Source organism: Populus trichocarpa, chromosome 14, assembly GCF_000002775.5.
Source record: "Populus trichocarpa isolate Nisqually-1 chromosome 14, P.trichocarpa_v4.1, whole genome shotgun sequence".
NCBI classification, from domain to species: Eukaryota; Viridiplantae; Streptophyta; class Magnoliopsida; order Malpighiales; family Salicaceae; genus Populus; species Populus trichocarpa.
In genome coordinates this window covers 10,630,623-10,654,801 of record NC_037298.2, presented here as the reverse complement: position 1 = coordinate 10,654,801, position 24,179 = coordinate 10,630,623, and the positions used below count along the sequence as shown (strand labels likewise).

At 34.7% G+C, this 24,179-nt stretch overlaps 3 protein-coding genes and 1 long non-coding RNA gene across 13 annotated transcripts in view; 2 read left to right on the top strand and 2 right to left on the bottom strand.

Moving 5' to 3' along the window:
• The window catches only part of LOC7462051 (glutamate receptor 3.4), a 30,086-nt gene extending 21,260 nt beyond the window's left edge, over positions 1–8,826 (top strand). For 2 of the 4 annotated variants that reach the window (XM_052447232.1, XM_052447233.1), the window contains exons 3-7: positions 4,864–6,212; positions 6,322–6,599; positions 7,054–7,085; positions 7,189–7,598; positions 8,088–8,826. In XM_052447232.1, coding sequence (XP_052303192.1) covers positions 4,864–6,212; positions 6,322–6,599; positions 7,054–7,085; positions 7,189–7,598; positions 8,088–8,549 — 2,531 coding nt within the window. In that variant the 3' untranslated portion in view covers positions 8,550–8,826. Of the gene's footprint in view, positions 1–3,463; positions 3,771–3,878; positions 4,333–4,863; positions 6,213–6,321; positions 6,600–7,053; positions 7,086–7,188; positions 7,599–8,087 lie in introns of those variants that run through there. The other 2 variants (XM_002321087.4, XM_052447231.1) reach the window with 2 other exon arrangements.
• LOC112324153 (uncharacterized) lies at positions 8,553–9,508 on the bottom strand. Its single transcript, XR_002977862.2, has 2 exons — positions 9,116–9,508; positions 8,553–8,650 (listed from the first exon to the last, which is right to left on the bottom strand). It is a non-coding gene; the product is annotated as an uncharacterized LOC112324153 (long non-coding RNA).
• Positions 9,509–9,714: 206 nt separating this feature from the next.
• Positions 9,715–11,889, top strand: LOC7468498 (septum-promoting GTP-binding protein 1). Its single transcript, XM_002321086.4, has 6 exons — positions 9,715–10,168; positions 10,280–10,400; positions 10,521–10,617; positions 10,736–10,775; positions 10,882–10,965; positions 11,462–11,889. Exons 1-6 carry the CDS (start codon positions 9,872–9,874, stop codon positions 11,624–11,626), a joined length of 804 nt encoding a protein of 267 aa, XP_002321122.3. The 5' UTR covers positions 9,715–9,871; the 3' UTR covers positions 11,627–11,889.
• A 4,587-nt stretch (positions 11,890–16,476) lies between these two features.
• LOC7462050 (homeobox-leucine zipper protein HDG2) lies at positions 16,477–22,253 on the bottom strand. 7 transcript variants are annotated; one of them, XM_024584621.2, is made up of 13 exons: positions 21,789–22,253; positions 21,114–21,640; positions 20,276–20,502; positions 20,051–20,168; positions 19,631–19,819; positions 19,101–19,541; positions 18,902–19,003; positions 18,472–18,672; positions 18,181–18,355; positions 17,809–18,080; positions 17,557–17,652; positions 17,061–17,443; positions 16,477–16,954 (listed from the first exon to the last, which is right to left on the bottom strand). In XM_024584621.2, exons 2-12 carry the CDS (start codon positions 21,216–21,218, stop codon positions 17,081–17,083), a joined length of 2,289 nt encoding a protein of 762 aa, XP_024440389.1. In that variant the 5' UTR covers positions 21,219–21,640; positions 21,789–22,253; the 3' UTR covers positions 16,477–16,954; positions 17,061–17,080. The 7 variants fall into 7 exon arrangements, with proteins under 7 accessions (XP_024440389.1, XP_024440390.1, XP_052303234.1 ...); XM_024584622.2 differs by having other exon boundaries at positions 16,477–16,942; XM_052447274.1 differs by having other exon boundaries at positions 22,074–22,253.
• Between the last annotated feature and the right edge of the window lie 1,926 nt (positions 22,254–24,179).

The following is a 24,179-nucleotide window of genomic DNA, read 5'->3' as shown; positions in this document are numbered from 1 at the left end:
TTAACTATGTGATTTCATATGGTTTTTAAAAATAACATATTTATTCATTTTTAAATAGAAAAACAAAATAGAATGGATAATGATTACTTAACAAGTGAATAAATTCTTCAATCTGATCTAATTTGAACGAATACAAAAGCTACTTCCATATCAAGCTAATCCAAGCAAGTTATGTTCATCTTGTTTCATATGTTGTATAACTTGTATTTGTTATGTGGAAAATTGCATAAGAAATTAATTTTGATTTAAAGAGACATAATTTGTTCAGATATATGAATGGATCTTATCAAATCTTATCTTTGATATTTGAATAACTTTTAAGTATTGAAAAACCTATTTGTTGTAACTCAAAAAACAAAATACTTATTTGTGTAATTATTACTTAATAAACTAAAAAAGTCTAGGAAATCATTGTTCTTATCAACACTCATTTCCCTGTTTATTAGACAATTTTTCAATCTAGGACCCTCAAGTTTTTAGTTCATTTTGTTTTGATCATTAAAGGTTTTTTTTTAATCTCGTCTTCAAAAGTTATGTTATCATGATTTTATATTTTGACATTTTTTTTATTCGCATGCTTTCGTGTGTGCGAGATGTTAAAGAATATTTTGATATTACATGAAAGAAAAATTTTACAAAATGGAATTTTAGGTTATTGTTAAAAAAAGTTAGAATAATTACCAAAAATAAAATAAACAAAAATAGAGCCTTTTCTTCGTATTTACTATCCAAAGACATGGAAAAAATCACTTTAGTCCCTTACTTTTTTAAAATTTTTGCATATTTGAACTTTGTTGTTTTAGGTTCTTATATTTCAATCTTAAACTTTAATTTTTTTTCGTTTACATTTCAGTCATTGGTTGTAGGAAGGGGAGATAAAGTTATTGGAAAAAGGTAAAGGAAAGAGAAAGGGTATGGTAAGCCATATTTTGGACACAAAAGGCTGATTTTGGTGTACCGTTGATATATTTCGTCGGTGTTTGCTGTTGATATTACTGACGAAATATATTTGTCGATATTATACAGAGAGTTTTGAAATATTTACCGTCCATGCCACAATCACTGACGGTCAGTCCGTCGGTGATTTACCGTTGGAAATACAGACGAAACACGTCCGTCGGTATAGTTCTCGCGAGAAAAAAAAAATTGGTGCGCTTCCCCCGTCTGTAAGACTGTTGGTGTTTGTTTTTTATTATTTTATTTCCTACAGAATCAGCGACAAAAAGGAGAATTACCAACGATCAATATTCCAACAGACAGATTCTGTCGGTAAATATTTTACCGACGAGTTGTGTGTCTTACACCAACGGAATGAATCCGTCGGTAAAACTGTTTAATGGTGTAGTGTGTTAATTGGTTCGTTTTAGATAGGAGGTTTTGGATAGGAGAGTTTAATGAAGGTGGTGTGTTGCCCTTTGAACATGCTAGAAAAGGATGACTAGGTTCCGTAAAGCTTTTTTATTCTTATATTAGATTTTCATTTTTTAAAGTGATTAGATGATGTTTTAGGGTTGGAATGAGTTTATGGAAGTTTCAAGTATTTTAGGGGTGTTTTTCATAAAAACAGGTTGAAAATTGTTTTTGTGAGTACAAAAAGTCAAACTCTAATTTTTCGATCATTGAAGGTGATTAGAAAAGATAATGGTGAATGATATGTTGTTGATCTAGACAGATGACATGTCGTTTGATTAATTTAAAAAAATATTTGAAAAGACAACATATTACCCTTTTTTTTAAAAAAAAAAAAGGAATAGAAAACTGGGTCGTATAGGCTTTTGCCTTTTAGGTTAAATGGGTGGGCTTAGTCTTCTAGGTCAAGTAACCTTGACTCTTTTTTTTTTCATTGGTTTTTTTTTTCTAGTTTAATTCTTAATTAATTTCCTCTTTCTCATTTTTAAAGTTGTTTAGTTTGACTATTTTAATAGAAATAAAAGTTTTGGTTGGTTTCTATAATTTTGCAATACCTCAAAAAAAAAATTATTATATTTTATTTTTGATTTTTGATTTTAGATTTAAGATAGATTAGTTATATCTGTATTTTGTATTTATAAAATTAAAATTCATATGTATTTAGTAATCATAGCTTCAGAATAAATAAATAAAATAAAAATGATGTCGATGTAAAATGTTTGTATTTGTATTTGTATTTTACTTTTTATTTTAAAAAATAACATTCAATGTTTAATTAACATTTATAATTTTTTTATTTACCTATTAATATATTTTTTTCAATTCATTGTATTAAACCTTCCTTCCTTAATTAACAAATTTTATGAGATTAAAAAACACATCTATAATATAGTACATGCATATTCTCCTTTTGCATTTGAAATTAACTTGGAATTCCACCAAAAGCGTGGCATGGGTACATTCACTATTACATATACATTACAAGTAGACACGATAAGTACACGTGAATGGCATGATTATTTGGGAATAAATGGAAATGCTTCCAAACTTCTACGAGTATGATTCTTTACTCTCAAAACAAGAAGCATAGTTTTAAGACCCGGCCAGGTGACCGGTTCGTTTTAAGACTCGGGTTCTAGATTTTGACTGGATCACCGGATCGGTCGGGTCAGTTTTTCTTTTTAAATCAAAACGATGTTATTTTAGTAAAAAAACAAAAGTCAACGGGTTTGCAACCGGGTCGTGACTGGGTCGCCGGGTCAACCTGTCGGGTCACACCGGGTTTTTCTTTCCCCCGTTTTTTCTTCAACCTGGATCGGTTCCAGCCCCGGATCAACCCGTCGGGCCGGGCCGGGTTCAAAACTACGACAAGAAGGGTCATTCGATGTATTTTTTTTCTTCTAAAAAGTAAATTCATGTCTTGATACCTCAAGTTTTGGAAAAATCGACCATTACACTTTAATTTTAGGCACAACAGTTCAGTTTGTAGTCGCCAGGGTTGACCACATACATGCTTGACTACAAATTCAAAACACGAGGGTTAACATCTCATATTAATTTATTTTCTTTAAAAAAAGGAGAGTTGTAACTCAATTAGTATCACTGTCTTCTCTCCTTTAAGAGGCTTTAAGTTTGAATCTCTCCTTTATAATAACAAAAAAGAGAAAAGAAATCCTAAAATAAGTTGACACAAAGAGGGTGATTTAGCTAATTTTTAAAACTTGAGGGATCACATGATGGATTTCTACTCCACAAAGAAATATAGAATAGTAAATTTGGTTCATAATCAGATAAGAGGTGTTCAAGAATGTAATAATAATTATTTTTTAAAGTGTATTTTTACAGAAATATATTAAAATAATATTTTTTTTATTTTTTAAAATTATTTTTGACATTAACATATTAATAATTTAAAAATATAAAAAAATAATTAATTTTAACTGATATATGTTTGGAGTGGAATCCCAAAGATATTATATTAGAGTTACTTTAACTCTTATTATTATTATTATTATTATTATTAAATTGTAGTAAATGCTAGCCATGGTCCTTTGCAAAAAGCTTAAACACACCAGAGAATAATAAAACAAGCAGACATAAAAGGAGAGAATCATTCCTTACTTGAGCTTGCAAGACTGTTTAGAGCTTTTGTCCACTCTCTTGATCCTTGTTTTTTCATTACATCCTCAAAGCTTAATTATGATGCACTCAACTGTTCAAACTAGTTTCCGTATCTGGGCTTCAAGGTAATCACTAATATATGCTAACATCTAATCTGATCTAAGCTAAAGCTTAAAGCCATACCAAAATATTCCACTACACCGCAACATCCTTCCTTCTTTGTTTTTCCTCCCTTGCATGTGGGCTCCACAGCTTGTTTTTCTACTTTATTATATTTTGTTGCTATTCATAATTCGGCTTTCGATGTTCATTAACATGTGTCTCTGCTTGTGTTTCATCATTGGCAGGTACTTATTACATTGAAGAAACAAAATGGTTGCTTGACGTGGAGAATCATTTATTTATTTTTAATTTGATTGCAAGCTTGGTTAGTTACCATGGATGTGTCTTTGAATATTGCTGGTGGTGGTTGTGCTACTAGAGTATTTTTGATGATGAAAAGAGTGTTGCTGCTGCTGCTGCTGTTGATTACTGGTATTTGTGTGCCCATGGAAGTTGTTTTTGGTCAGGCAGCTGCAAATGGAAATGGAACTAGTGTTTCTTCTTCTTCTTCTCCACGACCGAGTGTTGCAAATATAGGAAGTTTGTTTACCTTCGATTCAGTGATAGGGAGAGCAGCTGGGCCAGCTATTGCTGCTGCTGTTGACGATGTCAATTCTGATCCAACCGTTCTTCCCGGGACTAGATTGAACCTTATTTCTCACAACACTAATTGCAGTGGATTTCTTGGAACTGTCGAAGGTATTTCTTCCTCAAAATCATTTTCAAGATACTATTCTTTTTGTATTTGAATTTGGGATTTCTTTGCCTCTTTTTCATTTTTTAAATTCCTGCACTCCTGTTTTAATTGCAGTCTCTGTTTCCATTGCCCGCTATGGTTTACTGTACAATCTCCATTTCTCTTATTAGCTTTGCAGTTACAGTTTCCTTTGACTAAACATGAATAATGGTGTCTCTAGCACTAAAGATGCTGCCTAGTTCTGTATGTGTGGCTGTATTGATCGCATTTATTATCCACACCAGCAAAAATCTTTTTTTTTTCTTGAACTTTGAAAGCCATTGAAATGTTGTAATTTATAATGCAGAACAAATTCGATGTTCATGTCCATTGGTAATTAAAGCCAAATTTAGGAATGGTGAGATATTTCTAGCTTGAACTTTGTTTAGATGTTCATGCCAGCTAACTGCTAGGCGTGACTATCCGCACCTATGTAATTAAGTAAGGACATAATGATGAGAATTTTGATGAAAGTTTCCTTCCCCATGATGCAGCTTTGCAGCTGATGGAAAACCGTGTTGTTGCTGTGATTGGCCCCCAATCTTCTGGAATAGCTCATATAATATCTCATGTTGTCAACGAACTTCATGTTCCACTTTTATCATTTGCAGCAACAGATCCTTCCCTTTCAGCATTACAGTACCCATATTTCCTCCGCACTACACAGAATGACTATTTCCAGATGTATGCAATTGCTGATCTGGTTACGTCTTATGGTTGGCGAGAGGTAATTGCCATTTTTGTGGATGATGATTGTGGCAGGAATGGGATATCTATATTGGGTGATGCCCTGGCAAAAAAGCGTGCCAAGATCGCTTACAAGGCTGCCTTGACCCCTGGAGTGCCCAGAAGTCAGATCTCCGACTTGTTGCTTGAAGTTAACCAGATGGAATCTCGGGTTTATGTTGTACATGTAAATCCAGATTCCGGTTTGTCAATTTTTTCTGTAGCTAAAAGTCTTCATATGATGACCAAAGGCTATGTTTGGATTGCTACAGATTGGCTCCCTTCGGTTTTAGATTCATTAGAACCAGATGACACTGACACAATGAATCTCTTACAAGGGGTTGTTTCTCTTCGCCATCACAATCCAGAAACTGATCTCAAACGAAGTTTTATGTCTAGATGGAGCAACCTAAACCACAAGAAGAGCATCGGTGCTTCTGGGTTCAATTCTTATGCACTTTATGCTTATGATACAGTATGGTTAGCTGCCCGAGCTCTTGATGTTTTTCTCAATGAAGGTGGAAATCTATCACACTCTACTGATCCAAAGTTGAGCGACACAAAAGGAAGCGCAATGAACTTGGCATCACTGCGTGTTTTTGATGGAGGCCAACAGTTTCTCCAGACACTTCTCAGGATGAACTTCAGTGGTCCAAGTGGTCAAATTCAATTTGATTTGGATAGGAACTTGGTTCGTCCAGCATATGATGTTCTTAACATTGGTGGGACAGGGTCTAGAAGGATTGGTTATTGGTCAAATTACTCTGGTCTTTCAACAATTTCTCCAGAGGTCTTGTATACAAAGCCTCGGAATAATTCTTCCAGTAATCAACATCTTTCCAGTGTAATATGGCCTGGTGAAACTTCGCTTGTACCTCGAGGATGGGTATTCCCTGAAAACGGTAAGCCACTGCGAATTGCTGTGCCTAATCGCATAAGTTATCAACAATTTGTCGCTAAAGACAAAAACCCCCCAGGGGTTAGGGGATACTGCATTGATGTCTTCGAAGCTGCAATAAACTTGCTGCCATATCCTGTCCCACGCACATATATGCTACATGGAGATGGCAAGCGAAATCCAGAGTACAATGAGATTGTCCAAGCGGTTGCTCAAGATGTGAGTATCTGGCTATAATTTGTAACTTGGTATCTTCATTATTTTGGAGCTATACCTTCTTTGATGATTACATTCTAGTAGTTTTTCTGTTTGATCTCTTCCTCTTCAGCGTTATGATGCAGCTGTTGGAGATGTTACTATAGTCACAAATAGGACAAAGATTGTAGATTTTACGCAGCCTTTTATGGAATCAGGGCTGGTTGTAGTTGCTCCAGTCAAGGAACAAAAGTCTAGCCCTTGGGCGTTCCTCAAGCCATTTACTATCCAAATGTGGCTCGTCACAGGTGCCTTCTTTCTTTTCGTGGGAGCTGTAGTCTGGATTCTTGAGCACCGAATGAATCGTGAATTCAGGGGTCCTCCTAGTCAGCAAATTATGACAATATTCTGGTTAGCATGCTTTGAAATCATTTGTAGGCCCCTGAATTTATTAAACTTGCATTTCCTTCTGGCTGACAATTTCAGCTCAATTAGGCAAATATCTCTTGCTGTTGCATAGATGCCTTGAAATATCCTGGCGATACAGGGGAACTAATACAGAAATAAAAGTACATGCAATGAAAATCACTTTTTTAGTATGCATATAGCATTGATGTAGCTGAGAGATCAGGATCTTGGTGCATATTATTTCAAAGAATGCAGTCAAACAGATCATGATAGAATGTGGAACGTTTTAGTAATTAAGGCAAAGCAAATATATTTAGGCAGTAGTAGGCAAGATGTAATCAGCTGTTTCAAAGCCTTTGTTTTAAGCGTTCTCCTGCCGAGGAGGTACATTGCTATTATGCGCTTTGCTTCACAAATATTGGAATGCTTCGAACTGACATTTGCACTGATCTTGCAGGTTCAGTTTCTCAACAATGTTTTTTTCACACAGTATGTGAGCTACGCCTATTCATCTATTTTTTCTTTACTTGTTCCTTCACATAAGCTTTCTAGGGAAACACCTACTAATCTTAGTTGCTTGGATGTGGTGTAGGAGAGAATACAGTGAGCACCTTGGGACGTTTTGTGCTGATCATATGGCTATTTGTAGTGTTGATTATCAATTCAAGCTACACAGCTAGTTTGACATCAATCCTCACAGTGCAGCAGTTAACATCACGGATCGAAGGGATTGACAGCTTGGTCTCAAGTAATGAACCGATTGGAATTCAAGATGGGTCATTTGCAAGGAACTACCTGATGGACGAGCTCAACATAGCAGGATCTAGACTCGTAATATTGAAAAGCCAGCAGGAATACAGTACTGCCCTTCAACTTGGACCAAAAAATGGTGGCGTGGCTGCAATTGTTGATGAGCTTCCTTATATTGAGCTCTTCCTGTCTTCCACCAATTGTAAATTTAGGACCGTGGGCCAAGAGTTCACAAAAAGTGGATGGGGATTTGTAAGTACTATCTACATTATTTTTCAGTCTAAGAATGAAAAAATCATTACTGCAGAAAATCTTGCAGTTTGGATTAGCTTGATTTCTAAATTGAATATTGACATGAAAGTAGCATATAGGATGGTGCAAACTTGGTATACTAGCTAACTAATAATATTTACTTGAATCATGATATTTAGGAAGTATTAAATCATTATAGTTTGACACTTGTTAGAGCGTAACACTAAATAGCTGCTGTATAACAACAGAGACCAAATCACCAAAGGAAATGGCAGGATATGTATAATTATTTAGAACAGTATTTTGAACTAGTTATTTGCAAGTTAGCACAGAAACTCCTTCGTTATGAAGGGAGAGACCTGGACCAGAGGACTGGTGGTATGTTTTCAAAAGGAATTTGAAGTGCTTGTAGTAAAGTCCAGCATACGTTATGAAATGTCCGTGTGGGAACTCCAGTAATTTTCTTACAATAAGACTTTCTTGTTGCAGGCGTTTCAAAGGGACTCTCCTCTAGCTGTTGACTTGTCAACTGCCATTCTTCAACTATCAGAAAATGGTGATCTCCAAAAAATCCACAACAAATGGCTGACACATGGAGATTGCATGGAGCAAATCAATGAAATCGATGACAGCCGTCTCTCCCTGACGAGTTTCTGGGGTCTGTTTCTTATTTGCGGCATTTCATGCTTCATTGCTCTTACCACATTCTGCTGTAAGGTCATTTTCCAGTTCCGTAGATTTACTCCAGAAGGTGGTGAGGAGGCAGAGGTTGATGAGATTCAGCCAGGAAGGCCTAGACGCTCCTTACACTCAACTAGCTTCAAGGATTTGATTGATTTTGTAGACAGGAAAGAGGCAGAGATTAAGGAGATGCTTAAACGGAAGAGTAGTACTGATATCAAGCGACAAGCTAGCCCGAGCTCAGATGTGCACGCCAATTCACCAGCTTAGAGGAAAAAAAAAAAACCTCCTGCTGAAGTTTCTTAGCACTCCCTCTATCGCAAAACAATAAAATCAACAGTGTCGGAAATACTGATTTTTCTCATCCTTTCCTGTGATACAAAAATGTTAGGCAGCTAGAACTGGTTAGAGATAGATTGTTCTGTAACACACAAGGCTGTTATGTATTCTATACAAATACACACACACACACACACACACACACACACACACACACACCCCCAAGGAATTGAACTTCTGATCAGCTTTAACATCCTTCATTCTTAAATTGATCCTTTCCTTTTCAAAGATGTTCCAGTAAATGTAACTCCGAGTTCAAATTGGAATCATTTTGATGAACCCAGTTGATCAAAGAGCTACTTTCTTAGGGTGGGAATGTTAGTTACAAGTCTAAGAGTAACGATCTATAACTAGCTAGTCAGCAAACAGAATACGAATTCTGCTACCGATCCACGCGAAGGATTATCTTCAACAGAATATATTATTTCTTGCAATGAAGCCTGAAAACGAGTTGTGGATAATGCTGTGCTAAAATTGGATACCAATATCGATCTTACTTGCTGAAATAGATCAACACATTGTTGTACGAAGAAGAGCAGACCGTGGCTGCTAATAACCCTGGCCATTGATGAGCTTGGACTTTCAATCTCCAACTAGCAAACTCTTTCAACTGGGACTTTATCAACAAATTCTTCCTCATCTGTTGTGCTCTCAGCAATCAATTGTTTCTCCAAGAGGATTTCTATGCCCTATGTTTCTTTACTCCGTTCTGCAACCGATGCTACTGCAATAGTTCTTTCGTACAATAATTTCATAGCTACGATCTAGTGATGGCAAGGGTTGCACCACTTGCACCACACGAGAGCTAAGGCCGACCAGTATACGTAGAAAAATGTGAGGGACTTGCTGGCTAGACGTACGGAAAGGCTGTGGCTACTAGAAATTGTAGGAGAAATTAACCGGAGACTAGCAACAACCCAATAATAAATAAAATTACACCTTTCATTTCATTTCATTTCATGTGAAACGTAAGAACACACAGCAGCTGGCGATATGGACCATATGACCTTGTCTTGTCCCGTTAAAGTAGAAACATGATTGATTAAAATATTGTTCAAAAAATAAAATAAAATAAGGTTTGGTGCTGTCAGTTGTCACTGAAAATTTAATTAGCATGTTCCAAAAATACCCGTGATCTTTGAAAAAATGGGTAATATACTACAAGCTATAGCTAGCAATTTCTTTCATGGCCGAAGGGATATGCACATGCAGTACTTCTCAAGGCCATCCCTCTTGCTCAAACAAAAACCAATATGAATCAATTTTGCCAAATTATGTTTCGATTCAATCCCAGACGAAAGATTCAACGCCACATTTCAATCATTAGACGATGCATTCTCCGTATATGGGATCACGTTCTCATTTGTTCATTAGGGAAGCCTGTTCGCTATCGCCGCATGCTGTCACACCGGTCTCTAGCTACCGACGAGACAATGCCGAGCGCAACACCACCACCGATATGTCATAACCATCACGATAATGATTCAGACTTGGTAGCTTTAAAGATTAGCCTCTTAGGTGATTGTCAGATTGGAAAGACAAGTTTTCTGGTTAGTATATATATTTTTTGTAGATTTTTCTATAGAATATTTACGTACATGGTTTTTTTAGCCATACGATGGCTGGCTATAATAATTATTCTGCCCTCAAATATTTTGAAGGCAAAGTATGTGGGAAATGAGAAAGATGAGGGAGTGAAGCATAACAACGGTTTGAAATTGATGAAAAAAACATTGATGGTTAAGGATGCACGTATTTCTTATAGTCTCTGGGAACTAGACGGTAAGTTAACTTCCCCAGCACTTTGTGAATAAGATCACATTTAAAAAAAAAACAAAAAACTTCCTTCTCCTATCAAAATATACAATTAATGGTACAAAAAAAATGTTATTCACGGTGTAGGCGATGAAGGATTGGAGCAGCAAATTCCGGTGGCTTGCAAGGGATCTGTGGCTATTTTGATCATGTTTGATCTAACTAGTCGGGTCACTTTAAACAGGTTTCTTTAGTTAAATTCTTGATTGTCTATTATACACCTTCCCCCCTCTTAATTTGGACATTAAGGATTGATTAGTAGAATGTTTACTTTATTTATGAAAAGTCCATCATTATTGCAGTGTTATAAGGTGGTACCAAGAAGCAAGGAGATGGAATCAGGTATAAATCTGCATTAGCGCACCTTTCTTTGGTTTGATATGTTCTTGGTTGCTGCAGGATTATGATCATCTTGTGGTTATTTGTTTGCTTTCTTGAATTTTCTTAGACCGCAGTTCCTGTTATAATAGGAACCAAGTTTGATGATTTTATCCAGCTCCCGATAGATCTACAATGGACAATTGCAAGCCAGGTAACATTCCAAAGTTTTGATAAGATTTTACTCAAACTTTTCATGTTAGTAGTGGAGGCATAAACAATCTAATAATTAAGTAGCCTGAACGGAAATTGAAAGAAAAAAAAAAGGTCAAATAATCCTGGATCGCATGCTCCTGTTTAAATGCTTGTTTATTTTTATATATATTTAAATTAAAACGATTAATCACCTCAGATTTCATAAGAGAATTATTTGATAAATTATTTATGTTTCTCAAGGAAGATGAAGTTTACACCATTGAAGAAAGCATTAATTTCTTATTCTTAGTTTTAAGATGCAAGGACTTGATTGATAAATAGATAAAATAACATCAATCAATCGATATTTTAATAGAAATTTATTAACCATAAAAACTTAACTGGAAAATATGAAATGGACCCTTTTGCCTTTTCGTTTTTTTTCTTTTTTTTACATATATGTAATTTTTTTTTTGATAGTACATATTTGTAATTTGAATTCTTATTTATGACAGGCAAGAGCATATGCCAAGGTTCTAAATGCAACTCTCTTCTTTTCAAGTGCGACCTATAACATCAATGTGAATAAGATTTTCAAATTCATCACAGCAAAGCTCTTTGACCTGCCCTGGACCTTGGAGCGCAATCTCACCATTGGAGAACCTATTATTGATTTCTAAAAGTTATATTTAGCACGTAGCAAAGCCCCTTTTATATATATATAAAACACCCTTACATCCCATGAAAGTAATCGAAGTCAACTGGTCGCTTGCGAAATTATTGTTCCCAGTGATTTCTGGAGTTATCTGGATCTCCTCCTCCTTCTCCTCCTCCTTCTTCTAGTCTTGCTAGCTAGCTATAGAAAGCAAATCTATTTTTGCTTCTTTTCTAATAAAGGAATTGGGTAATTAATATATGATTTTGAAGTGAATATAGTGTTTAATTGATGAGCATGAGTATGAGAGTATGATAAGAATTGAGAGATGATATTGGTTATGAATATACGAAGACAAAGAGCACTCCCGTAGCAAAATCTAAACACATTCATTACAAATATTTTTTTCCAAATAGTATGTAAATGTTAGACTAACTCAACACCTCGTCTTCATCATTCATACTATTCATACTATAAAGAGTTATGAGTACGAGGAATGGGTAGATTTAAGTACTATAAAGGATGATCTCCTTTGGTGACTATTGGATCTTTTGAATTTTTGGATTTATATGTTTTTTTTAAATATAGTATTAAAATTTTAATTAATGATAAAATGATTACGATGTTTTTTACCATCCAAAATATTCTAATTAAAAAAATAGTATAAAAGAATAATAGATTCGTATAAATTTCAAGTTTAGTAGAAAATTATTTAAACATAAAATTATTCTTAAAGTATCATCCAATAACATAAGTTTTTAAATTAAGATAGGTAACCATAACAAAAAAAAAACATAATAAAAGATAAAAAAAAATTAATGTGACAAAGAGAAGTGTTTAATGTGTTCACAAGAACCTCACAAAAAGTGCAAAATATAATGGGTCTAATAAATGGGATCTTCTTATGTTGGATGTACTATGATCTTCTTTATTAGAATGTTTTGTTTTTTAATATGGTACTTTAAAAGTTCATTATGCTTAAAATTCTCATTTATATATGATATTAAGGATTGTTGTAATTTTGTATTGTTTAAGTCTTGTTGCTTGACCTATCTCTTTTGTTTCTAGATTGTCTAACTCTTAACCCTAAACTAGGATTTTATTTTTTAACCACACTCACAATGTTTTTGATCTTCTACTTTTAGTACACAACATAATCTTCATCCTTTTTCTTTTGGGATTCAACTTTATGTTTGTTGCACATGAACGTGCAGTGTCGAGAGGTTTAAAGGAGTCACCACCTAATTGTTTGATTCAAGGTCGTTAAAAAATCCGAGTGTACTAGTTTTATCAGAGATTCAAGGATAAGAGGCTGATTGTTGATAAAGAAGGTATTAGCGCCCCTAGTGCATCCTACCTAAGGTAAGTTGCTTTATATGGTTTTAAATGTAGTTTAAAGGTTTTGATGGGTTCTTAACCAATAGTCTGTCTATGGCTTAAGATTGAGATTTATTCGTGTAAATAAATCTGGTGTTAATAATTTATTATGAGCTCGTGTACTCAAATAAATTCTTATTAAAAATATTTTTTGTAATTTGAATATTACGGTGAAAAATATTCCCAATTAAAATTAATAAATATTTAGAATAACTCTAACAATTGTCTAGTCAACTACTAGTATTCAAATATCAACCTCACTTATAAGTCCATCGTCTATACCAAAATATTTAACCATTAATTGTCATTCTTTTTTTTTTACTATGTTTTACTCACACACACCCACAATTATATATTTACAAACAGTACAAACTCAAAATTTAAAATAATTCAAACAACACATTAAAGAAATTTATAATTTATAAAGTATGCCCCCTAAAATTTTGAAACAATACTGGGAATAGTGTTGGGAAGCTTCTAAGAAGCGGAGAAACAGTGGCGGTGTAGGGGTCTCACGCACCATTACCACTGGCAGCGTGTGAACCCATGCGCCGTCACTAACAAAGTGGAAAACAGGTGGATTTAGAACTGCTTATTCACCTTTTTCTTTTTGTGCTGGTGGTGAGAGCTACCGTTACCTATAAAAGAGTAAATCAACGCAAACAATTCGATTTGTTTCCCTTTTTAAATTTTTTTTTTGTTTTTTTCTCAAACAATTTCTTTTTTTATATATAGATGGCTGCTACTGGGAATGAAAGAGAAACTATGAAGATCACAAGGGGGATTGTTGTTTGGTTGTGAGCTAGAGCTGGAATGGTTTAGTTGTTGGTTAAGGCTGATAAAAGGTTGGTGGAGAAGAAAGAGAATGTGGGGAGGATGGCATTCTGTGAGTCTTGTGATGGGTTTTTTTTTTTCAACAAAAAAACAAAACAAAAGGTGCTATTGATTTTGGGTTGTGTGGCTGGTAGTTTGGAGGGGTAGGTTGTGGCTGTGATGATGGTCAGAAGGCCAAGGTTTTCTTTTTCTGTGTGTGGGAGTTGCTCAGTAATGGATGAGAAAAGGAAGCTGACGATGGGGAATGGGTTGTCATAAAGAGGAGGGAGTCGTCGGTGGTAGAGGTCATGCTTAACAGTGGAGGTGAAGACGATGGCTTGCTTGGTCTAGAAGGGTGACAGTAGTGATGGGGAAGAGAAGATGAAAGGGGCAAATGGTTTGGGTGGCTACGGGTTGGTGCAAGAGAGATGAGGGAGATGAAGGCAACACGGATCGTCCGATTCTCCTCCTTTTTTAATGCGGCAGCTGACTTAGGGTATAATGGGTTTAGAGTTTTTTGTGTTATGTGGGTATGTGTGTGGGGAGATAATATGTGAAAATTACTTTTTTATTTTATTTTTTGGTAATTCCCCCCAAATTTATCCTCTATTTTGTGTGCGATATAACCACATATTTATAGGTAAATAAGTTTTTTTTGGCTTAAAGGCAAAGCAAACCAAAATCAACCATTGAATTTCAAAAATGAATCTCAATCATTCCTTTGATAACTTGAAAACAAAGCAAAGAAAAATGAACCCTTGAATTAAAAGAATTGATTGTATACCATTTGATTAAAAAAGATTGGTTGCTTGATGAAAGGTTTTTCAATTTTCAAATTGGTCATCTTCCTTCCACAATTACAATTAGATCATTAACCAAATTAAATGTATTTTTTCTTTCTCTCTTTTTTTTATTTGAAATTCTTTGTAAAAGATGCCGCAAACGACACAAATATATCAAAAATATATTTTTGAGTTTTTTGTTTTTGCTATTTTTGGTTTCTTTAAAAAAATTATCAAAAATTAGGTAGCAACAATGTTATTAATGGTTCGTATGAATCGATCATTCAATATCTTTTTTTCTTCTCTTATTTCATTTTTAGGATTTATGAAAAGTAATGAAACATATGATGGCTATTGCTACTAAATAACCTCGTTTTATTTTCTTAAAAATGAAGGCTTTGATATTTTCATTAATTTTCTAAACCTTGTTCATTTCCATCAAAGCTTAGTTTTATCTGAATTTTTATGAAAGAAGAAGAAGAAAAAAAAAAGGTTTACCGATTATTACATCTATTGATCCCTCTAATCAAATCTAGTAATTGCTCACTCTTTGATTAATGATTCACTAGCCACTAATAAAAAAATCTCCCTAAAATTTATTGTTTTATCAATGATTCATCATCCACTCGACCTAGAAATCCCACTTTATTCTCAAACTTGGTGGCTTGGTTAATTAGGAATCTTATAAACTTATAGAAAATATAACTTTTGATAAGAAATGATATTTTAAAGGTAATATCATTTTTTCCTTAAACATAATTAATCTTTTACTTGAATCTTTAAAATTAGTGTTAATTTTTATATTTTTTAATTTTTTTTAATTAATAGATGGCAACTTTAATTTTTCACAATATATATTTTCGACCCTTGTCGCGATATCCATCAAGATACGACACGTGCTTTTATTAATTGCACATATTTTTATACTTGTTCATGAAGGATTGGAAATGCATATCTAAATGGGGCTGGGAAAAAAAAGATAAAAGAAAACAAGCCTATCCCTTGTGAGATTAGCATTGATACTATAAAATTACTCGTTGGCTCGATATCTCTATGAGGGAATCTTCTTTTTATAGCCAACCTTTTTAGACTTGAGGAACAAATCTGACATAGAATTACTCGAACCTATATGGGAGGAGGGCATGATTTTTGGTATAGAGTAATTCAATGGTGGGGTGTTTCAACCACTTTTCTGGAATCTCTTGAAGATTTCTACAGTCATTGACTAAGCTATAGCTCATGAATATTCCAATCAAAGCATGGAAGTTAGTTTTATTTGCAACCTTGTGGACTATTTGGTAATTAGCAAGGAATAATCTAGTGTTAAATGGTGCGCAGCCGATCGAATTGGCCATCTCTTTTTCACTTGTTAATGTATAGAATTTCACAACATATAAGGGAGTTTCACATATACAGGGTATAATTTAACCAGAGGATGAGGAGGTATTAGAAGGTGGACTAACCTTGCTAAGAAACGCAGTTTACCATTGTCTGGTTTTCAGCCTCTGTACCTGCAATTCTCTCTAGTTTCATGCTTTGTACTTTATCTTAGGTAGTCACAATCTATGTGGCTAACTATCCGTTTTTAATAATACTCCCTCTCGTTTATTAAAAAAAAAAGGTGGAGGGAAACTCGAACTAAAAATAAAAGGAAGGCTAGTGAAAATGCCACTGTCATTAGGGGAAAACTTTACTGCTTATAAGTGTGTGTGTGTCTATAAAGATTATCATATTGTGGGTGTTTGTGTGTGTGTGTGTGTGTGTGTGTGTGTAAAGGAGGAGGATGATTGCTTTGAAATAGTTTAATTTTGTTCTTTGGTATGTGATGTGGATTGATATTGATAATCACTCAAGATTGCAGCATTTTGAGAAAGTAAACCCAAGTTTAAACATAGCCAAGACAAATCAAAAGGAGACTAATTATAACAAATTCAAAGAGAGAACAAGGCTTAACAAAGGAAGTCTATTCCAAAAGCTCTTGAGGTGTGAGCTTCAAAACACAAACAAATTAACAAGTAGAGGAGGGAAAAAGAGAGATCTAGAGAGCAGATAAAACTTGAAGTACTATCGGGGCACAAAACCCTAACTAATAAGTTAAAGAAGGGGAAAAGGAGCAGTAGTTCAACCTTGGATTAATATTTTAAGGTCTTTCCTTTTTACTTTGTTTGGCGAAGTCAATTCCCGAACCTCTAACGTCCTTTCTGATCCCCCATGGTATGCTTTGGTTGCTAACTAGTAGTCTTTCCCTTATCGCAAACCATGAGGCATGCAAGGTGCGCTCTTGACTTCTCCCATTAATCTTCTTCTATAAAAGCCAAAATGGCCACCATCTTTGTGTTTTTCTCAAATTTCCCCTCTTTTTTCCTCCTCTGGTTAATGAACTGCAAGAAAATATAAAGTTGCATTCCTTGGTCATGAATCCAGAGAGAATCAGTCAGTTATATATTGAGAATAGTAGGACACAGCAGCACAAGTCCAGTACTTTACCTCTAAATTAACCTTCAAATTCATGCAGATTCGCATGATAAAGAAGCCTTAATCCTCTCCACGGTGCAGGCAATCAAGTTGTTAACAGTTGCCACTGAGCCGAGAGATAGTTTTGCTGTAGGAACTGAATCAACCAAAATCTGGAATGCAACAGTTAGAAGAGATCCACCTGCAGCCTCCTCCATGCCTCCTACATGCGCTCCAGTTCCATCGGGAAGAACAGCAAACCCTGAAGGAAGAAGTGCTACATAGTCTGGATCGCCTCCATTAAGTACGACGTTCATTGCAACAATATCAACCGGTGCATAGATTACGAAAGAGGCTGTTTGATCAGCGCAACTCTCTTGTAAAATCAGCATGTTGCTCTGGCTCGAATTCGCGCTCTATAATTGTGCATGTATTAGATCAATTAAATTATTGGTAACAACAGTAGACTAATTATGATCATAGAAGGACAACTGCATAATAAGAACAAAGATTTTCGTATGATACTTACATTAACTCGAAGTAGAGATACACAATTGCCTGTATCCCGGCCATTAGCAATGTGTGCCATTTCTTGGACAACTCCACCATTTGATAGAATATCCCACTGTATTTTAAGCAATCAAGTCTTAGAATGAGATCCAATAATTTAATTAGGGAGTACAAATTGAAACTAGTTTTATTCTTTCAATTTCACTTCACAGGAATAAAAGAAAAATTCGAAGCAAGAAAATTGAGGATCCAATACTCCTGATTATTATACCTCATTTCGAGTGCTCTCGTCACGAAGAAAATCAAAAACCCTTTTTGGAGGAACTGGAAGCCAGAAGGAAGTTGCAGCACTAAGCACAATCCCAGGAGGCCTCCCTGGATCATCTACACTCTTCCTTGTCATGACCCTAACATCATCAGCTCCAGTTCCAGATAGTGTAGTCCAAGTATGAGCAGTAGAGGCGCTCACTCCAGCACAGAAGCTTATCACCATTCTCTCTGCCAGCTTCATCATACTCTTTCTCCCTTCTTGATTAGTAATCACTGTGAATAAACAAATTAATGGGCTATAAGTCCAGGGCCAAGCATATCATCCAGTACAATGTTACCTATTAAGAATGAAAAACTACGTAGTATATATTACCACCAACATCGCCAGCAGGAATATTTGTTGCCATGGCACTGGCAAGGCGCTCGCATTGCCGATCTAGGGTTGCCACCCATCGTTTTGCCCCGAATGCATGTCCTGAGCTAACAAGTTGCTTGTATAGATTATGAACACCTCTATCATCCACCTCTACATGTTCAACCCATGTAACCTACGGTATGAAGAAATTCGATTACAAACGTAGCAAAAACAAATCATTGCTTATGGAAATGGTGCAGCTTAACTAAAGTAGAGTATAACAACTTCCAACAATAATGAAGTGTTCACCTTGGAGTATCCATTGAGCATTTCTTGAATCAAACATCCAGATGGCCTCCTTCGACACCTAGCTCCCGGACTAGGGCGTAAATTGTCCAATGAAACATCAACCACTGCCCAAGTACCATCGGCATGTTGTTTACAGTACCTCACAAAGTAACTTTCTCGGGTAGGAACAAGTGGAGTTGGAAGTTGAAATTCAGCCGTCATCTGGATAGAACTCAAACAATTAGTTATATATTCTTGGAGAGAATGATATCATATATGACCTTCACATATTTAGTTTCATGATTCTGAACTCCACACCTAAAATGTCAGGGATGTGAAATAAATATATCGACTATATTTTAAATCAAGTATCGGGTTATATCCGCCGTTAATCAAGTTAGCGAAGGTGTTGCCATTTGGAAGATAATTGAAGAAAATTTACGTATATTACCACTTGCAAGGCACCATTATAGTTCCCTGCAACTCCTGTTGATAACACTTCCAAAGTCAAAGCCCTTGAGACTATGCCGGAAAACAATGTAGACCACTGATTCTGAAAGCCAAGACATTATCAAAAATTAATATTGAATCAAAATGTATTTATATTCTTAAATGTTGTATACTTTGCAAAATAATTAAAGGAACCTCACCACATCCATGAGATACTCAACAAGGTTGATGTGGTTCATGATAACAACAGCAGACTCTCTTGAAGCCTCACATTTAAAACCAGTAGGTTTAGGCCCAATACCACGAGGAAATATCCTTACGTATTCATCTTCATCTAATACTGCATTTGTTCCATCAAGGCTACCCATCCATAAGGGTTCATCCATTTGGGCCATTCTAACTAGCTCCTCCATGGCTGCAACTGCAAGCTCAATTATCATGGGCTTATCAGCCTCAGTAGGAGCAGTTATCGACCTAAGTAGGTCTCCAGCTCCATAAATCTCCCCTCCAATGCCTGGCTGTCCACCAAAATTCCCAACACCAAGGTCAAGTGGACGTGGAGGCATCGGAGCCGATATAAGTGGATAGTTCACCACAGGCTTGCCAACATACTTAGCAGCGATTGCTGAAATACGGTCAATCTGCGAACAAAAGGAAACAGATTAAATTTTGAAGATATGATCAGGATTTGTTACAAAATCCAACAACAAGATAAACCTAATAAATGGACCTCTTCTCTTAATCTGGCATTTTCCAGTCTCAAATGATGTTCATCAAAGGACATTTCTCCAATGGCAGTAGGCCCTCCACAATTAGGACACGAGGCATTGCTAAGAGCTTCTCTGTACCGCATGTTGTCAGCCCTAAGCTTTTCATTCTCATTTCGAAGCTGTGTGTTTTCATGGCGCTCATGCTGGGTCTGTAATGAAAAAGAATTCAGCTCAACATTTAATTATTAGGAGGTTTGAGAAATATCCGAACCCCCCTAAAGAAAACTTTCCAAGAGGAGACCAAGATATTGTAACCGCCCCTTGATGTAATTAAGATAGCCCCACAAAAAAAAAAAAAAAAACAGAAGGCAATTTGTGGTATTTTATTTTATGGTATAAATTAGTAAATTCTAGGCTAAGGTTATGCACAAACGTTATACCTTCATTTGGGTGCGCTTATTTTGGAACCAAAATTTGACTTGCAATGGCTCTAACCCTAATTCTCGGCTTAACTCCTTCCTTTGCTTGTCATCTGGGTGTGGACACTCTTTGAAGAAACTAAGACCAAAAACGAAGAAGAGTTCATTACAAGTTATATTTGTCAACAAAGGCAATAGAACATTACCATATAAAGAAGTATATAATTTGATTAAGGTGGGGCTTACGCTTCCATTTCTTGGATCTGATGCTGAGTGTGGCGATGATAACGCTTCTTTTTGGGGCGTGGATCTTGATCATCACCGGATGCACCATCTTGGTTCTCACTGCCTGATTTAGTGTTGGTACTATCAAATTCATCATCTCTGATCCGAGCCATGTCGCCTTCAGGTGTGTTTTGTGTCATGTCTAGACGGTGAAGCTGACCTTCCATCATGTTTGGCTGGAACATTATCTACAGATCTTTAAGATTCCTGAAGCTTATTGTTTTTCAATCTAACAACATAATGGAAATTAATTTCCACACACAGAAAGCTAATGTTCTAATGCCAACATATAGCTACATATATGTATGAGAGAGAGGTGCTAAAAGGATATTTTATAATATTCAAAAGTCAAGGACTTGTGGGGAAACCACGTTTGAAAACTGCTTAAAAGTAGAAAATTGTTAGATCCTGTAGAGGACAAGAAGGCCCATGTCAAAATAATAGATTCTCAAGTCCCTCTCTCTCCCTCTGTGTCCGTGTGAAGAAAAGAGCAAAGCCCTTTACGCGTTTTGCAAGTATCGAGAAGGATTTTGCTTAAAGAAAACAAATTTGTCCTTCTAAAAGCCAAATAACAAACATAATACACCTTTTTAACTCCTGAACAGTAGCAGAAGAAGAAGAAGAAGAGATCTGATGTGTTGAAAAATGTTAAGGGGGTGTAAGGAAATTAGTATGGGGTCGTTAAGAAATGAAGAATCATGTATAATAACCAAACAAATATTTAAGAAAAGTGGATCATAAAGCTTAAAAGGCACAAATAGCAGAGAGGAAGGACATGGAAAAGAACTCATGTGCAGACCTGACCAAGAGCAAGTCCTGAAGACGATCCAAACCCACCAGCATTTCCATTAACCCCAATCATAGATGGCATGTTTCTTGCCGGAATCATCATTCCCGCTGGCATATTCACAATCCACAAACCCTAATGAAGTTGTATATACTATGTATAAATATGTAAATGTGTGTGTGTCTTATAGATAGCTTAACTCCCTCTCCTTTCTTACTCTACTACTTATATATGTTCTTGGATCAGAGGGAATGGATTTTTTTTCACGGATTTTCTATCAGAGTTTAGAAAAACAGACAGGGCTGACTATGGTTCTCTTTTACCGTAGAAATGGGTTTCTGTCTCTCCACGTTTATCTGGTTCTTACGTACATATATGTAAGAGAGAGAGAGTATATAAGAAGTTTAAGTTAACAATTTTTGACAGATAAAAATCTGACTAAACCCAAAAATCCAAACATAAATCCCACATAACGCCCAACTAAGATCACGGAGAATCCAAATTTGCCTTCCCAGTTTCCTTTCCTTCTTTAGCTCTATCTGTTCCATGGAAAAAAAAAAAAACCAGAATGAGAGAACTACATGCAAGAGAGAGATATATGTTAAAATGGGTGGTTTTGCAAACCCACTGATTCTTTAAAAGTGAAAAATACAGAGAAGACTGTGACACTCTCCTGAGAAAACCTACCAATACAAGAAATTTACTTGCCAAAAGAATAAAAATGAAAGTCTTGACTGAGAAGATTTTTCTTTTCTGTTTTTTTTTTTTTGGATCTGGTTTTGAGGTTATCTTGTGGAAAAGAGAGCAGTATTTGGGTCTGCTTTTGTGGTTTCTCAGTAGATTTTGGTAAGAACTTCTATGGTAAGAAGTAGGTGTGTGGGATATGGAGATAGAGTCAAGGCAAGAAAAAGACTGGGAAAAAAATTAAAAAAAAAAGTAGAAAGCAAGAAGAAGATGAAGAATCAAAGGGACCTGGGAAGCGAAGAAAGCAATGGAAGCGAAGAGAAAGAGAAAATTGTGGCAGCAAGGAGTTATTGCAGAGCGTCTTGAGAGGGTGCAATAGCATTTAATGGTGGAGAGGTGTAATTGCCATGGAAAGAGAAAGAGCTCGTTTGGTTTTTTTAATTCCCCCCCTAGTAGAGTGTATGGTGCAAGGAATGACGGCTACCAAAATTTCTCTACATATATATATTTTCCTTGTATAATTGTTTACTCTCTATAACAACTAAAATATAATTCAATTTTAGACTTAGGAGCTATAGTCTCTTTCATTTTGCAGCAGATAATGAATGGGGCAACACGCTTTTCCAACTACCCCGCTGGGAGGCTGAAGATCATCACTATCTTGATCATTGCATGTAAAAAACTGTAACCTGCGTACAAAAATAACATATTATCTTAATCTTTATTTATGAGATATTCTGTTGTTAAGTTTCTCAAGTTTATTCAGCCGTCTTTCACGATCATATGCCAAATTTCTGTGTAAAAAAAGGATTCCTTTTGTAATTAATTTCCTTGACGAGAGGAAATAAACAACAATTCGAAAGAGTAGCATGACAGGCGGGTAGTCGTCATGGAAAGTAAGGGAATTTATGATATTATTATTGATTTGATTATGAGTTGATATATAAGTTTCTAGCTTGATAAATATGGTTTGGAGTGTGTAGGGAAACAGTTTTATTGATGAATTAATTAAATTTATTATTTATCTAAAGAAAGAAATTTTTAGCAAATTTAAATAGTTCGTTTGTTTCAATCAAATCATGATTGAAGGTTAGTGAATTGTATTTTGTGGTATTAAGGTTGTGAATTTGGTGATTTTATGTTTATTATTATTATTATTATCGTCGTCGTCTTTATGATAAATGTTGTCCGAATTGTTATATTGTTGCGATTTATTTTTCATGGGAGAATTAATTAAATTTAGTGTTCATCTACTATTATTCTATAGCAAAAAATTTATTACTAATCAAAGTGTTAATAAGTTAATTTCTTTTTCAAAAGAATTACTGATGAAGTTATATTAGCTTTCAGTTTATTAAGTTTATTAATTGTCGTTGTAAATGATTGTTGTTGTATTATGATTTTAGAGATTCATTAAGTAAATTAAATATTCAAAAGATTATAATTTAATTACAATGTTTTGTCCTTAAAATAATTGCCACAAATCTCATGTAAGAACCTTAACTAACTAAAATATTTTTGTATCTATCTAACCCCAAGATCCACATATCTAATTCTCATTTAATAGTTTAGATCCATTAGGTCTTTTTTATAGGTAAATATTTTATTTTAGAGTTTTAAAAATATAAAATATTTAATAGATTTTATATAGAAGTTTTTTTTACTCTTACACGACTATAAATCTATAATATATATGACGTTTACAGTATCTATATTGTATTATATATACAATTAAATTTAAGAATATGTGTGTGTATAAATTTATTTTTTCTTTTAAAAAAACCAATCATATTAGGGAAACTATATCTGCAAAGAGAAAAAATATCTCTGGTCCAAATGTTTGCCAAAACAGTAGTTGCAATTTAAAGGAAAAAATCATTATATACTATACATATGTAATTTATGTAGTACAATATAGTTGTACGTACCACGTAAATATTAATAATGGATTTGTAATGTTTTTGCAATGATTTTTATTTATTTATATATGTGATGAATTCTCTACATCAATCACAAAACTGAATAGATGCCATAATTTAATTACTCCATTAATTTTTTTTAAGCAATCAACAACAAACGTGATCTATTGTAAATTAATGTTTTTCTTATAGTAAATATGATTAACGTGTGTGTGTGTGTTAATTCTATATTAACAAAAAATGTATTCATACACATGTGGCAATTACCTTTTTTATGGAAAGCCAATTATTTAAAATTCAGAAACCCTATATTTTATATTTTATCATTTATGGATTTACATTCAATTTGTATGAAGAATGTCATAACTCATTTTTGGGTTATTCCCCAATTCATATTTTTTCTCTCTTCAAAAAAATAAAATACAAAAAATATTATCAAAAAATATAACAGTGAAAAAAAGATGTCAAAATGCTC